The 15,597-nt window shown below is 34.3% G+C and overlaps 1 protein-coding gene across 2 annotated transcripts in view; it reads right to left on the reverse strand.

Moving 5' to 3' along the window:
* The window catches only part of TRDN (triadin), a 403,209-nt gene that overhangs the window by 276,850 nt on the left and 110,762 nt on the right, over positions 1–15,597 (reverse strand). Inside the window, exons 7-8 of one of the 2 annotated variants that reach the window (XM_040474537.1) lie at positions 12,390–12,449; positions 4,076–4,246 (exon numbers count right to left, since the gene is read on the reverse strand). In XM_040474537.1, the coding sequence (XP_040330471.1) occupies positions 4,076–4,246; positions 12,390–12,449 (231 nt within the window). Of the gene's footprint in view, positions 1–2,864; positions 4,247–12,389; positions 12,450–15,597 lie in introns of those variants that run through there. The other variant, XM_040474536.1, reaches the window with a different exon arrangement.

Genomic DNA, 15,597 nt, shown 5'->3' on the forward strand with positions numbered 1-15,597 from the left:
CATGCTTCAGAGTTTGTTTTTTGTTTTAACTGAATGCTGACAGTGACATGAAACTATTTAACCTATATTTTAAATTATTACCAAAGTAAAATGCTTACATGTATTATACCAGTATTTTCTGGCTCTAAGAGTCGTCTTTCATTTAATTAATGCACCAATCATCCTATGTGTTTCCAATTTAAGAAAGAAAATCCTTTACTAATTCAAAACATGTCTATTTTCTTAATCTAGAAAATTGTTTGAGTTATAATACTTAACAGGTTTCTGTTTAACTTGAGTGATGTTGTGATGTTGCAGTCTAATGGCACAAGTAGGAAGATGAGAGGGTATTTTTACAATATTTTAAATCAAGAATTTTTAAATATTTTAAATTAGGATGCCCATTTCTGTCTGTCCTGAGTGTTGACCTTAACAATGTGCCAGAATTCTAGGCACGTATATGTTGGGCAGTCTCAAGGGTGTCTGTTTCACCTAAGGATAAAGCAAAACTAAGCCTTCCTAATATGGAAGCTTCATTTTATAGACATGCTTCCTTAAATGCAACTGAAATATTAGACTAGGAAAATTTTCCTAAAGAAAATATGAACAGTTCTATTATTATAGCTTTCACAGTTTTGTGATAATAATTCATGGAATTTCATATGTGCTCACCATTTCTTAATATTTTTTTTCTCCCAGATGAACACCTTCTAAGAATCACACATGCTGGCCATTTCTCCCCTCCTCAAGGAGCAGTGATGGATGTTATTCAGCTGCTACCTTGTCATGTTGCCCGTGGAGTGGCAGCAGAGAGAAAATGCATTCTGGGTGCAGAATGTCAACAGAAAGGAAATTTTAAAAAATCTCTTATGAGCATGGGGCATGTGTGGTCTGGTACTCTATGGTTGATTCCCATTAGCTATACTCTCTCTGCCTGCCACAAATATGTAGATAGTTGTTAAAAAGAAGAAAATGAAGGAGGAGGATGAAAAGGATAATGAAAAGGAAGAATGAGAATAGCAGTCAGGAGGTTTGATTTTTTTTTTTTCCCTCTCCACACTTCTGCCACAGACAGAAAAGCGAAGACTGATCATGCCAGCCCTTCTTACCCTTTTTAAACAGATTAAGATTGGTCCATAGAAACTAGATTATGTGGTACATAAGGGTGTGTAGAAGTGTATGGTAGGCTGGTACATACCTATGCATCTTATTCCCAGTGCTTTAAGTGGAAATATATAAAATTAAAAGTAACTTCATGTGAATGTATTTGCATGTTTACTATATAATTTAAAAACTGCCAATAAATGTGTCTGCTCCATGTAAAAATCTGTTTCCAGTGAAAGACTTGTAGGCCTTTGATTTACAAAAAACAAAAACAAAAACAAAAAAACAACAAACTATTTAGAAATCTATTTGAAAAGAACTCGAATTCATTAAGACTAACTTACACTAAGCAAATAAATAATCCCTTCCCCACAGAAGGGATCCCCACTAAATCATCAATACAAGAGTCTCAAAATGAAAGCCACCTCACAAATAGATTATTTAAAAAACACTGCATCTTTGTGTATCATGTTCAGTTGAAACCATAATGTGTTAAGTTTTTTATGAATAAATGTTCTTAAATCTTTGCTTAATTAAAACAAATAATGTCTTTATGTGTCTGGCCAGCTATCAGAAGTATAGTTTTGATTATTTACTTAATGATACAATTATTTAATTGATGCTAGCTGTCTTAATGGGGAATCTTACTTTAGCAAATGCATTTACTTAGCTGATAAAATCACATTTGTGCTTTTGTTTCTGACTCTAAGTGATATTCGAATGTCCTTTTAATAGATAAATAGCTCTTTACGTGGAAATGAAAACAGTAGATTGAAAATGAAAATGGTATTAGAATGTTATCTTTAGTAATTCTGATTACTGATAAGAATAAAATACAATATATGTGACCTGGAAAATAAACCTTATTTTAAAATGCTCTAGTGATGTGTCTAGAGCATCAATAAAATGTGCCACCCCCCCCCCCAAGAAAAACCAAGGATACTAAAAATGGACATCAAAAAGTTTATTCATGTTCCAAGTTGCTAGATAAATATTTTAATACTCCTATATATAACTGGCATGAATTTTTACATACTGTGTTTATGGACAAAAATAAAAATATACTTGGTATGTTTCAGCTGATTTCATGTGATTATTTTCATTTTTTTTTTTTAATTTTTTTTTTTAAATTTTTTTTTTCAACGTTTTTATTTTATTTTTGGGACAGAGAGAGACAGAGCATGAACGGGGGAGGGGCAGAGAGAGAGGGAGACACAGAATCGGAAACAGGCTCCAGGCTCTGAGCCATCAGCCCAGAGCCCGACGCGGGGGCTCGAACTCACGGACCGCGAGATCGTGACCTGGCTGAAGTCGGACGCTTAACCGACTGCGCCACCCAGGCGCCCCGATTATTTTCATTTTTAAGGGGCAATCTAAAATGTAAAGTATTTTAGGACCTTGATGATCACTTTAAAATAGATCGGTGAGTCAGAAGATTAATTTTCTTATTTTCTATCACAGCAAAATGTTGCATTCAAAATATTTTATCTTTACTTACTATAATTTTTTTCTGCCCCAAAGATTTCAGAAAAAATATAAAGTTTTAAGAGAGGTAATAACCAATTTTTTAAAATTTTTTCAAGACAATATAATCATTTTTTAAATTGAAGAAAGATCTTAGTGATCCAAAGTTTTAATCCCACTCTTTTTGTTAGTGATCTACAAAATTTTAAATTTAGGTAATTTTCATTTATTTCAAAATTTGCAGATCACACACACAAAAACAGAGACAGAGGTTTTTTCTTCTTTCTTTTTTAAAATATATTTTCAAAAAACATATATCTTTTGCCAGATAAATTTATATTGTGAATTCAAGGAAAAAAGGGATTCAAAGACAAAATTCAAGGGCAGATTACAAAGACAAATACCACATGATCTCACTTATATGTGGAATCAAAAAGAAAAGTGTGGATTGCAAATTTCAGCTTATGTTTTATAATGGTGAAAATTTTTCAGTTTCAGTGTCCAACTAGCTTACTCAGTAATAAAGTTTTCAAATTTTTAAATGAAAATCTCATAGAAAACATTCCTTAATTTTAGTCCTCAAATACAATCATTCAAAACTACCAAGGTAAAGGAAAGTATTATTTTGCAACACCCTAAAAAACATTTATAGGAATAGTCCCAACTGAGTAATCCCACATTCTGTATGGGCAGTCTTAGGACTCTATAGCAGCATAGCGCCAGGAATGGACTCGGGTAGAAGAGATTCAACAAAGGGCAGAGATGAGGGACGAGCCCTCAGCTGCCCTCTTGAAACTCCACCCTTTTATTTTCATAGCATGTGTCCACAAAAAGTTTCAGGCTTATATTCCATCTCCATTTAAATGCTCTATTTCCGTGAAGTAGGGCTGTAAGTTTGACATCACTCTTATGAAGAGCAGCACAGTGTCAGATACAGAGATTTCTACAGTCCTAAATTTAGTCAGTGGAAGCTGGCAAAGAAGCTTGAGAGTTCTCTTTCCCATAACTTTCTGCCTATTAAATTAACTGAATTTAATAATTCAATATATATTCCAAATTATATGCTCTTGCAGAGGCAACAGGAATGTATGGAGAGTTTTTATACTTATTCTCCAAGATCTGAACATATATTGCTTAAAAAAACTCCTGTAAAATTGTCATTTTTCCTGGACTGCTGTCTCCAAAGAGTAGGACACACAAAATTGTTTTTCCACCTCTTAATAGAAACCTCGTGTCTCAAGAATTTAAAATTTTTCCTCACGCTTTGAATAACTTGAGATACTAACTCAAATCCTCTTTTACAAATACCTCACATTACATCTTTAGATATGGAACATATTTTAGTCTTCCTATAAATACGTTTTAATTCCCAATTATTGCGTCGCCTTTCAGGTAATATTAACTGATAGACATCTTTTTACTCCTATTTGAAGTCTGATCTTAGTCTTTTTGAGTTTTTAATTTCATTGTATCTGCTTCTTGCCCAAAATTCTCTTAGAACCTCTGGCCACCTCCTCTGAATGTTTACCTTTCTGTTCATGCTTGGACACAGCTGCGGTCTCTTTTCCCTCCTTCTCCTTGGGCTTAGGTGATGGTCTCTGTACATCTTTGACTTTTGCGGCTGTTTGCTTCACTTTCTCTTGTTTCCCACCTTTCACTTCCTTTTTAATCTTCTCTTCGGTCTTTGTTTTCCTCTCTTCTGTACAGAGTTAAAGACAAATTGGATTATTTTTGTTTGTTTACCAATCATCTTTTATTGATTGTTAAGAACAATTTAGAAAGAGAGAGACAAGAAAAACAATAGAAAAATAGTGTCCCTGGTTTGCTCAGTCGGTTGAACATCTGACTTTGGCTCAGGTCATGATCTTGAGGTTCGTGAGTTCAAGTCCCACATCGGGCTCGCTGTTGTCAGCAAAAAGTCCGTTTCAGAGCCTCTGTCCTTCTTTCCTTGCCCCTTCCCTGCTTGTGCTCTCTCAAAAATAAATAAGATAAAATAACATAAAATGTTAAAAAAAAAGAAAAAATAGCATTCCTCACATACGTACTTGTGACTACTATCTAAGTTTTATATCGTCTATGAAGTGACATGTTAGAGTACTTAAAAAAGAAATGTAGCTCACTTGCAAGTTGGGCACATTCTTAATTTGTACATGAAAACATTATCTTTTAGGTAGCCACGAGCTTAGCATATCAACAAAGAGGCATTTGAAATACACAGAATTTGTACAGACAGGCATGTTCAGCAAAAGGCAATGCCCATACCAAAGAGCCAAGTATATATATATATACTATATACATATATATATATACATATATATATATATATATATATATATATAGTAACAAGGATATAATCAATTTGTTCCACAATTGAAATATGTTTAAAAAAATTTTTAATGAATGTTTATCTGTTTTTGAGAGCGTGTGAGAGAGACAGAACACAAGTTGGGAAGGAGTAGAGAGAGAGGAAAACACAGAATCTGAAGCAGGATCCAGGCTCTGAGCTGTTAGCACAGAGCCCAACGCAGGGCTTGAACTCATGGAGTGTGAGATCATGACTTGAGCTGAAGTCAGACGCTCAACCAACTGAGCCACCCAGGCACTCCAATCCATAACTCAAATATCTTAGAAGTCATTCAAAAAGGGCACTTGGGTGACTCAAACTTCTGACTTCCGCTCAGGTCATGATCTCATGGTTTGTGAGTTCCAGCCCCCCCTTGGGCTCTGCACCGACATTGTAGAGCTTGTCTGGATTCTCTCTCTCTCTCTCTCTCTCTCTCTCTCTTGCTATTTGCCCCTCCCCCACTTGTGTGCTCACACATGCATGCTCTCTTTCTCTCTCTCTCTCAAAATAAATAAACAAACTTTAAAAAAGCCATTCAAGAAACTGAACATAATATATGTTTTTAAATAACTATTAAGAGTACAAATGTGAAATTGCTGTAGTGGTAGAGACTAATAGAAATGAAACAATAAAATCCATTAAAGGATAACTCAGGGACATTCAGTCTATAATGACTTGACTTTAAAGAGATGGAAAAAGAGCAGAAATTGAGATACTAGCTCCTGCTTATCTTAAATCAGAAATGCTAATTTTAATGACTTTTAAAACCCTTAAATATATCCTAGTGAACAGAAAGGGCTATAACTTAGAAACTATTATGTGAATTATAACATATATGCATATATATCCTATACACATATATACTTATTTTGATATTCTATGCATTTGGGGGGAAGGAACTGGGAATATGAACTGATCAGTTTGTGAATCTTTCAATTACTTTATAAAAGACAACAATAATATAGCACACACTAGTGGGAAATTGTTTATAAAGATGCTACATATTGGACATTACTTATTCAAGGGGCCACACGTAATCACTGGACCCCATAGTAAGACTACTGCAATGTGGACTCTCTTGTGTCATTTGTCAATGTAATAGATAGGCTTTATTGTCACTCATGTTGAAAATTTTGATGAAAATATTATAATCAAGTTTCCTGGCTTTAGTACCCTAAGCAATAATTTGAGACTAATGCAAGATAATACTGTGAGGTCCCATGAGAAGAAGAATGAAAATGATAATGCCTGATGCTTGCAAAACCAAAATCATCTGTGGTACTGCATTTAATTGAACGGGCCAAACTTCCCAAAGCACTGTTCCTCACAAACTTTGCAGGAAGATGATGCTACGTGTTAGAAGTACAGGGATATCCCTATGATCCAGTAAATATGGAAACACTAAACTAAACCATTTTTTTAAAGTTTTTATTTATTTATTTTGAGAGAGAAAGAGCACACAGGGGAGGGGCAGAGAGAGAGGGAGAGAGAGAATCCTAAGCAGGCTCCTCATATCAGTGTATAGCCCAACGTGGGTCCAGAGCCCAGGAATCAGGAGATCATGACCTGAGCTGAAATCAAGAGTCAGATGCTTAACCAACTCAGATACCCAGGAACCCCAAAAGAGTTTTTTTTTAACTATGATATTTCTCAAAGCTAAAGTATATTGAGAATCTTCAAAGAGGGGGATTATTATGTGCATTGTTTTCCAAAGTTACTTAGTCATAAAACTCTTACACAAAAATGACCCTATTACTCCACAAATTTCCAATGTCTTTGTGGCTTCTATCTATATTTGTAACTATACTCAGTTGAGGATTTTCTTCTACTTCCTTTAAACCATTTTTAAATCTCTTTTGCTGGTTACTGCTCTTTCTTACAGCAGATTAATAGATTTCCGTGTCTGAAACCATCAGCTCTCTGCAAATACTGTAAATCAGCATAATTCCAGAACCTCACACCAAATATTTGTTAGTTTCTAACTGCAGAGAAAGTTCCCCTGAGATGCCAACACCACCACAGGCTCATACAATTTACCTTTGCTCACCTAAGGAACCCTTCCAGAGAGTTTACCATGGCATGGGCTCAGAGTGAGCTGCTGGCGCTCTAAGGATTAACAGGATAATATTCCTATCTGTAAACAAAGCTTAGTATAACATTTAAAACCCTGCTAGATCTGGGGGCGTCTGGGTGGCTCATTCAATTAAGCATCTGGTTTTGGCTCCGATCATGATCCTGCGGTTCATGGTTCCGAGCCCCACATCGGACTCTGTGCTGACAGCTCCGACCTTGGAGCCTGCCTCGGATTCTACGTCTCCCTCTCTCTCTGCCCAGCTCCTGCTTACGCTCTGTCTTTCAAAAATGAATAAATGTTTAAAAAAAAAAAATCCCACAAGATCTGGCCCTGTCCTATCTCTCCTCTCATAGCACCCTTCCAAAAGTTTCTTCCTCCACTAGACTACTTTTTTTTTCTTGAATATCTCATTGTGTTTTCTATATGAGTAATGCTTCCAGGCTTCATTCTTTATGTTTTCTTTGTTTTCCACATATACACATTCCTTTGCACACAATACATAGGCAACAAAGGGCAATGCCATTGGAATTAATCATTCCTTCTCCTGAGTTTTGACTTGCCTCAACTTTTGCTAAAACACACCTGTTTTTCCTTACTATATACCTTGTATTACAAATGAGTATTCACACATCTCTCTTCCCTACCAGACAGAGCAACTTGAGGATAAGGACTATATTATTCATTTTTGTAGCATTGTAATGTCTAGCACAGTGCTTTTTTCAGAGAAAACACAAACGTTTACTGAATTAGTAATTTTGATCAAGAAAACAAGTATGCATTTTACTATATTCAGATCAAGTGTACATATAGTGATAAACAGATTGTATATGTAAATGTGTGTTTAAAATGAACTTGACAAAACTTGAAAAATTTGCCAAGTGGTTTTTTTGTTTATACTTTTTGTGTGTGAAACTGTTATTTTCCTTGTGTTAAATGACACCTACCCACTTGTAGGTAGCACCTGATTTAATCTTAACATCATACTATGGAATTAGCAATATATGAAATTCAGATCTACCTTTAATGTCATTATAATTTATAAATGAGCAAAGATAATTTTCTTCAAGTCACGACCACCTCTAAAACAAACTTATTTTCATCAAATGATTTTAAGTATAAAATTTTGTTATTATCCTTACTTATTTTAGATATTTGTCAGTGATCTTCATATTGGAAACAAGTAAATTTGCCTGGCATTAAAATGGGTAAGAACTCAAAAATGATGTGGATATAATGGGGAAACTACCATGAAACCCTGTTGTTTGCTTTTTATTTCTCAAAAAGAACTTAAGAGCTCTTAGGAGCACTTAGGAGCTCACTAAGGAATGGAAAAACAAAAAAGTATTGTCATGGTATATTCAAATAACCCAGTCTTATTTTGGTTAATGTTTATTTATTTATTTTGAGAGAGAGAGAGAGAGAGAGAGAGAGAGAGAGGAGAGAGCAGGGGAGGAGCAGACAGAGAGGGAGAGAATCCCAGGCAGGCTTAGCTCCCTCAGCACAGAACCCAACAGCAGGGCTCAATATCACAAACCGTGAAATTATGACCTGAGTCGAAATCAAGAGTCAGACGCTTAACTGACTGAGCCACCCAGGAGCCCTTCACATCACCTAGTTCTATGTAGGAAGAAATTTAATTCATGATTTTTGTCAAATAAAAAATTAAATGGTCTAATCAAATGAAAGACATTAGCATATTTGATTCATTTTGGAATTAGCATTACCCATTAGTGACTGTACTCGAATCAAAATGTCTTATGCCAAAGTAGGAAAACCACATTATCCAGTAAACATATTGACATACTATTCATTTTTGGAGTTAAATAACAAATTTCAACTCTCATTCATTAAGGAACTGCTAACTGCTTAACTTCTCTGTTACTCAAGTTTCTCCCATTAAAAAAAAAAATAATAACACTGTAGCTATTTCTTCCTTTAAGGAAGCTGTGGAGATAAGTAAAACACATGAGCAAAAGAATTTGGAAACTGCAAAATAAGTACATAGGCATTTCTAATATTAAATCCTTATACCCTGCATTCCTAGAGCTCTTTGGAGTTTTCCTAGAACTTAGATTTTGATGTATAACAGGAATTACTATATTATACTCCCTTTACAGATGAGAAATGTAGGAATGAAGAAGCCATTTGTCAAACATGGTGCAACCAATGAGGCAAGAGTAGAAGTAGTAGAACCAAAACGCCTAACCCATTTCCCCACTATAATCAATTGCATAATGTTATTCATATTAATCCATGAGGATGATACAAAAAACATATTGTAAGACATATGAGGGGAGACATAAATATACACAAACCAGTGAAAACAATGGACAGTCTTCAGAAAGTGATCAAAATAGTAACCTCCCCTACTTCACCAAATACACATATGTCTAAAGATGGCTATTTACAGGCCAGTGTGACAGCCTGCCCTGAACTTGGCTTACCCCACTCACTTCTCTTGCCATCATTTTATTCTACTTCTTCCCAGTCTTTGTTATTTTTAATGAACTGTAGGAATAGGCTACTTTTCACAATAGATATGAGGTTCTACACATGTACCAGGGTAGATGGAAAGGCCTATTTTTCCCCAAGAGGATGTCCTGACATGGTTCAGCAAATTGCAGCTCTTTGACAGGCTGGACTTGAAACAGAGCAAGAAACATGCTATGTTCCATGGCAGTGCCTTTGGAAATCAAAGTCTTCTGATGGAGAGTTTTATTTTAACTCTGGTCATACCTTTCAAATAGAATAGGTTATCTTTGTTTCTAACTTAATTATCACATGCTATAATGTATGCCTTTTTAATCTTACTCTGTTTTCTCCCAAATTATACAAAGAGCATTTCTTATGTATTTACTATATTCCTAACATAATGTATAAATACATACATAAAATAAAAAGGGAAATTATATTTATGTGTGTGTGTGTGTGTATGCACACCCACAATTTATACATATATAGGTTGATTACATCTATCTCCTCCATAAGAATATAAGTATGTAAGCAAAATATTTGTGATATGTGGCAGCCCAGGGTGACTCAGGATGGCCCCCAGTGATCTCCACTTTCTGATATTTATATGCTTGTGTAATCCTTTCCCCTTGAATATGGACTAGCCTGCACATTTGCTGCTAACCAATAGCATGTACTTCCATGACTGTCTACATAAGATTATTTCTGTCTTACTAGCTGGTTCTATCTCTTGCTAAATTTGACAAGGGCAGCTGTCATATTAGTGGTACTCGTTTGAAAAGGAATTGAGAATGGTTTCCAGCCAACAAAGAAAGATTTGGGGCCCTGACTCAACAGGCCATGAAGGGCTGAATCTTGTCAACAATCATGTAAATGAATTTGAAAATTTGAATCCTTCCCCAGTTGAGCCTTCAGATGGGACTGCAGCTTTGTCTAACAAATTAATCACAGTCTTGTGAGAGACTGTGAAGCAGAGAACTGAGCTAAGCCATGCCCAGATTTTTGAGACACAAAAGCTGAGATAATAAATGTGTGTTGACTTAAGTTTCTAAATTTGTGGTAATTTTTTCACACCAATAAATAATTAGTACAGGATTAAATAGATATTTGTTGAAGGAATAATTGATGCTTGAAAACCTTTAATTATCTTTGGAAAAAATACTAGATTTATACTCAGTTCACCTGGGATTTTGCCTTAGTTCAATTACATACTAGTTATGCGAATTGGCCAAATTGTTTTTTCCTCCCTGGAGGTCAGTTTGTTCATCTGTTAAGTTAGGTAATTAAGTGAGACGAGATCTAACATCCCTGCCAGCTTCAAGATTTCATATACATTTGAGTTTATTTTCATTCAAATCTGTCAAACAGAAGAGAACCAAATAGAATAAAATAATACATATTTAGTTACAAATTTCATCCTGAGACTAAATTCATGCTACCTTCTAGAAAACGAAGTCTTGGTTTATAATCCATCTATCTTTAATACACTGATATTTGGTTATCTCATGAAAAATATTTAGTAAAAAATATGTCTGCCTCAAATATTTAAATATTTTGCATTGTGTAGATAAACACCTTGAATTTTGAAAGTAGATTCCAATGTTTATCTAAGTGATTAGTCCCTTGAAAATACTGAATTGAGATTTCTAAAAATTATTGTTCACAAAATGCGTGCATTTTACAAAAAGAAAAAGGAATTTAAATTTAGGAGATAAGATTGAACTATCACTTAGAATCCATATTTGTTTAACATCAAACAATTGGCAAATAAATTTAGCATACTATATTTATAATTTAATATTTATGTAATCCTCCAAAATACATAACATTACATTGATATTCTAATTGATTTGGGGGGAGTATATTATTAAGATACTTTTGATCTTCGATGGCTTAAAATATCAATCAAGATATATGCATTACCTTTCTTCTTGAAAAAAACAAATCCTGAATTTGAAATTTCTAAAATTAATCCAAAGTGTACTGCTGGTCAAAAGCTATAAGCCAAATATATTGTGCCAGTTTCCCATCGCTATAGTAACACATAACCACAAACTTAGCTGCTTAACATAATATCCATTTAATATCTCCCAATTTCCAAAGTTCAAAAGTCTTGGCACAATGTGGCTCAAGTAGGTTTTCTGGTTAGGGTGCACAAGGCTAAAATCAAATTGCCAGCAGGGTTGCATTATTTACTGGAATTCAACATGTTGGCAAAATTCTTCTCCCACTGTTCACGTGCTCCCCCCAAGTTTCAAGCTAGCAATGGGTGGCAAGTCCTTCTCACACTTCAAATCAGTCTTTCTCTTCCGTCACATGTCTATGCTTTAAAGATTTGTGAGATTACATTTAGCCTACCTGGATAATCCAGGATAATCTCCCTATTTTAGAGAAAACTATTTCCAAAAGTCTCTTTGCCATGTAATGTAACATATCCATGAGGATGACCGCAAGTGGTAAAGTTCTTGGGGTTCCAAATTCTTCCTACCACATATGGGAATACTCTTCATCATTTTCTAACATTTCCAGATGCTCTATTATTTTAAGTATTTAGTTTTATTATTCTTTTTTATTATTCTTTATTATTCAATTTTACATGTAAGGCCAAATTAATTTTTATGTACAGGAAATGTTGAATGCATATAATCAGCCAGCTACCTGACACCCAAAATATAATCTTTTAAAGTTTATTTACTTATTTTGAGAGAGAGAGAACACAAGCAGGAGAGGGGTGGTTAAAGAGGGAAAGAGAGAAAGAGAGAATCCCAAGCAGGCTCTGCGCTGTCAGTACAGAGCTGGACATGGGGCTTAAACTCATGAACCATGAGATCATGACCTAGGCCAAAACCAAGAGTTGGACTCTTAACTGACTGAGCCACCCAGGTACCCCCACAAAGTGTAATCTTTTAAAGTAAAAAGAATGATTATATAAACTATAAAAGGAAAAGTTACCTTTTGCCACTGTCTTTGTTTCTGGTTTTTCTTTTTTCTCAATTTTTTCCTTGTGAGTTGCTTAAACAGAAAAAATTTATATTAGTACACACTTTAAATAGATTTCAAGACCAAGCTTTCTCTTTATCTCAGCTTTATAGCCACCAAATTATGTACGATTTTGAAGATTGATGATATTAATGAGACTGATTTAGAAATAAGAAAAAATTACCAATATAATAACAACTATATAAAATCCAATTTAAAAGTCTTGGCATAAAGATTTAGAAAGCATTTTGAAAGCTAACCTCACTCTCCTTTTTAAAGTTATTATTCTAAATAGATTAAGTTTTCAAGAAAGATAAACAGAGAGAGAGAGAGAGCAGTTTTATAATAATTTGTCAAAAGATATTATACTATCATGATGAAACACTTTCTTTATGATTAATTAAAATAAATATTTCAATCCAAATTAGAGCTTGGATTAAGAGCAGTGTTTCTCAACAAGGACGTAATTGACATTTGGGGAAAAATAATTTCTTACTATAAGGGACTGTCTTATGTGTTGAAAAATGCTTAGCATCTCTAGTCCCTGCTAACCAAATGTCCTCCACTCCAATGACATTTTGACAGCCAAAAAGTTTTTTTTTTTTTTTTTTTTACCCAAGTAAGCCCTAAGAAATAGCAACTTTGGTAGAGAATGACCAAAAAAAAATCATAAATTGTATAATCATAAATGATTACTGATCGAGTGCAGCTTCTTAAACGAATAGTATTTGACATACTTGAAACATTATACCTTCTCACTGTTTATGTAACAAATTAATAAATCAATATAAATTTATTTTCCTAGCTTCTATGAAGTAAAGGTGCTCTGAGACATACAGGAGCTTGTGCAGGTTAGTCATAATTCATTAATCTGTGTAATTTGGTAGTTTCCCAAATCACCACACAATTTACAGCATTTATGTATTATTTATTGGAGAATAATGGGAATTAAAGAAATTATAGAAAACTGAATGAAAAAAATAAGAGATTTAATTAAACAGGTGGGTTAAAGAACCAAATTATTCACATTAAAAATGAGAGTCCCAATTATTTCCATTTCTCCAACTATATAGTAAGAACATTAATGTCCATCAGCTTTACTTGTATTATAAAAGACAAAATGTGCTTCAATATGTATTTAACAAACTATTGTTTTAAAACACAGTTGATGAACAGTTTCCCCAGAATCTTGGAGAGATAAGGCAAATCTCACAGAAAGCTTCACTCACGATGCTCAGTTGAAGACCAAGTGACCCCTGCAGTTGCAAGTTCACTGAGAGAGAGCAGATGACACCCCTTCCAGGGTTTCAGCCTTTCTACCTCTCAGCCTGCCCCACAGCCATTCCCACTACCATTTGGAATTATGGGGAAGAGCCTGGACAGTGTTAGGTGAAGGAGCATGATGCCAAGCCAAGAAAGGCCCAATTCACATAAGGACATGGGGTTGCAGTGTAATGACTTACTTCATAAAAAGCAAACTCCTTTAATTGGTATATAATGAAGTAAAGGACACTTACAATAAAGTATTTTATTCTGCTTTCCAATATGAAAATTTCCTGTAATGTTTCTAATTTAAGAGTGACAAATTCTTGATTATTTTGTAATACAAATATTTAGCTGCTGTGAAAGTTGAAAAAAATCATATGAAATATCAGATTATTTCATTTAGTCAGAGTATAAAGAACCTAATGCCAATAATTCTGCATAACTTAACAGCAGAAGGGAAATAGACACCTGTTTCTAGAACAAAGAAGGTGGCTGTATTGAAATTAGTATATATCATCACTGAGTAAACACTAATAAACTAATAACTATTTAATTCAAAATTTTAAATATGAGTATAGAATAAAGAAGATTGAAACATGTTCCCATGGATCTGATTCCTAATATATTATAAAACATTCTATCTGACTGGAATGTTGCACAGGAAATAGCACAGCAGTCTATGCATATTGTGGACATATGAATCAGCTGAAATCTAGCACAAAGATCCTAGACATGATCCACTCTAACACAAGAGCAACAAAAAAATGAAATTGGAGATTTATTTCACATCATACATTGAAATGGATGAAATGGATTTTTTGATGATTTAAGGTTACATGTGAAATATGAAACTAAATTTAAAAACTTGAGGAAATATTAGCAACTGTTGAATTAATTTTTGAATGAAGATTCAAAAACAGAAACACCAAAAGAAAATAAAACATATCTAGCCATATAAAAAGTCAAGAATCTAAACACACACACACACACACACACACACACACACACGTATATACACATATATGCATTCACACATATCCACTCACACAGAAATCCTGAAATTAATTATGAAACCTGAGGAAAATATTGAAAAAGTGACAGACCAGGAAAATATACCCAAATGACATGCACACATATCATCAGGAGAAATGAGTAATAAGTGTGAATATTTACATAAGAAAAATGTATTATTAAAATCATTCTTAAATCCTTAAATCTACAAATAATAAGTAGCTAAAAGATATAGTAGAAGAAAATATCTCCATTTACTCATTTTTTAAATTATGTTTTTTAATGTTTATTTTTGAGAGAGACAGACAGAGCAAGCATGGGAGGGGCAGAGAGAGACAGAGACACAGAACCGGAAGCAGGCTCCAAGCTCTGAGCTGTCAGCACAGAGCATGACATGGGGCTCGAATCCACGAACCGTGAGATCATGACCTGAGATGAAATCGGACACTTAACTGACTCAGCCATCCAAGCACCCCAAGAAAGTACCTCCATTTCAATACCATGAAGCTTTTATTTTAAAATGAGGAAAATACCAGAGTGCTTGGGTGGCTCAGTCAGTTAAGCGTCCGACTTCAGCTTAGGTCATGATCTCTCAGTTTTGTGGGTTCAAGCCCTGCATCAGGCTCTGTGCTGACAGCTCAGAGCCTGGAGCCTGCTTCTGATTCTGTGTCTCCCTCTGTCTCTGCTCCTCTCTCCCCTCTCAAAAATAAATAAACATTAAAAAAAATGAGGAAAATACCTATTTACTGATATGGAAAGGTCTTTAAGATATATTATTAAATTATAAAAGCCAGAATATAGGACACATTATATTTTGTGTAAAAAGTGGAGAAACAGTAAGCTATATTCTCTTATAAATGCATATTGAAGTTTTGAAAGATGCACATAAAACCCATAAAAGGGG

Source organism: Herpailurus yagouaroundi, unplaced genomic scaffold (assembly GCF_014898765.1).
Source record: "Herpailurus yagouaroundi ecotype Mexico unplaced genomic scaffold, PumYag 139, whole genome shotgun sequence".
Taxonomy (NCBI): domain Eukaryota; kingdom Metazoa; phylum Chordata; class Mammalia; order Carnivora; family Felidae; genus Herpailurus; species Herpailurus yagouaroundi.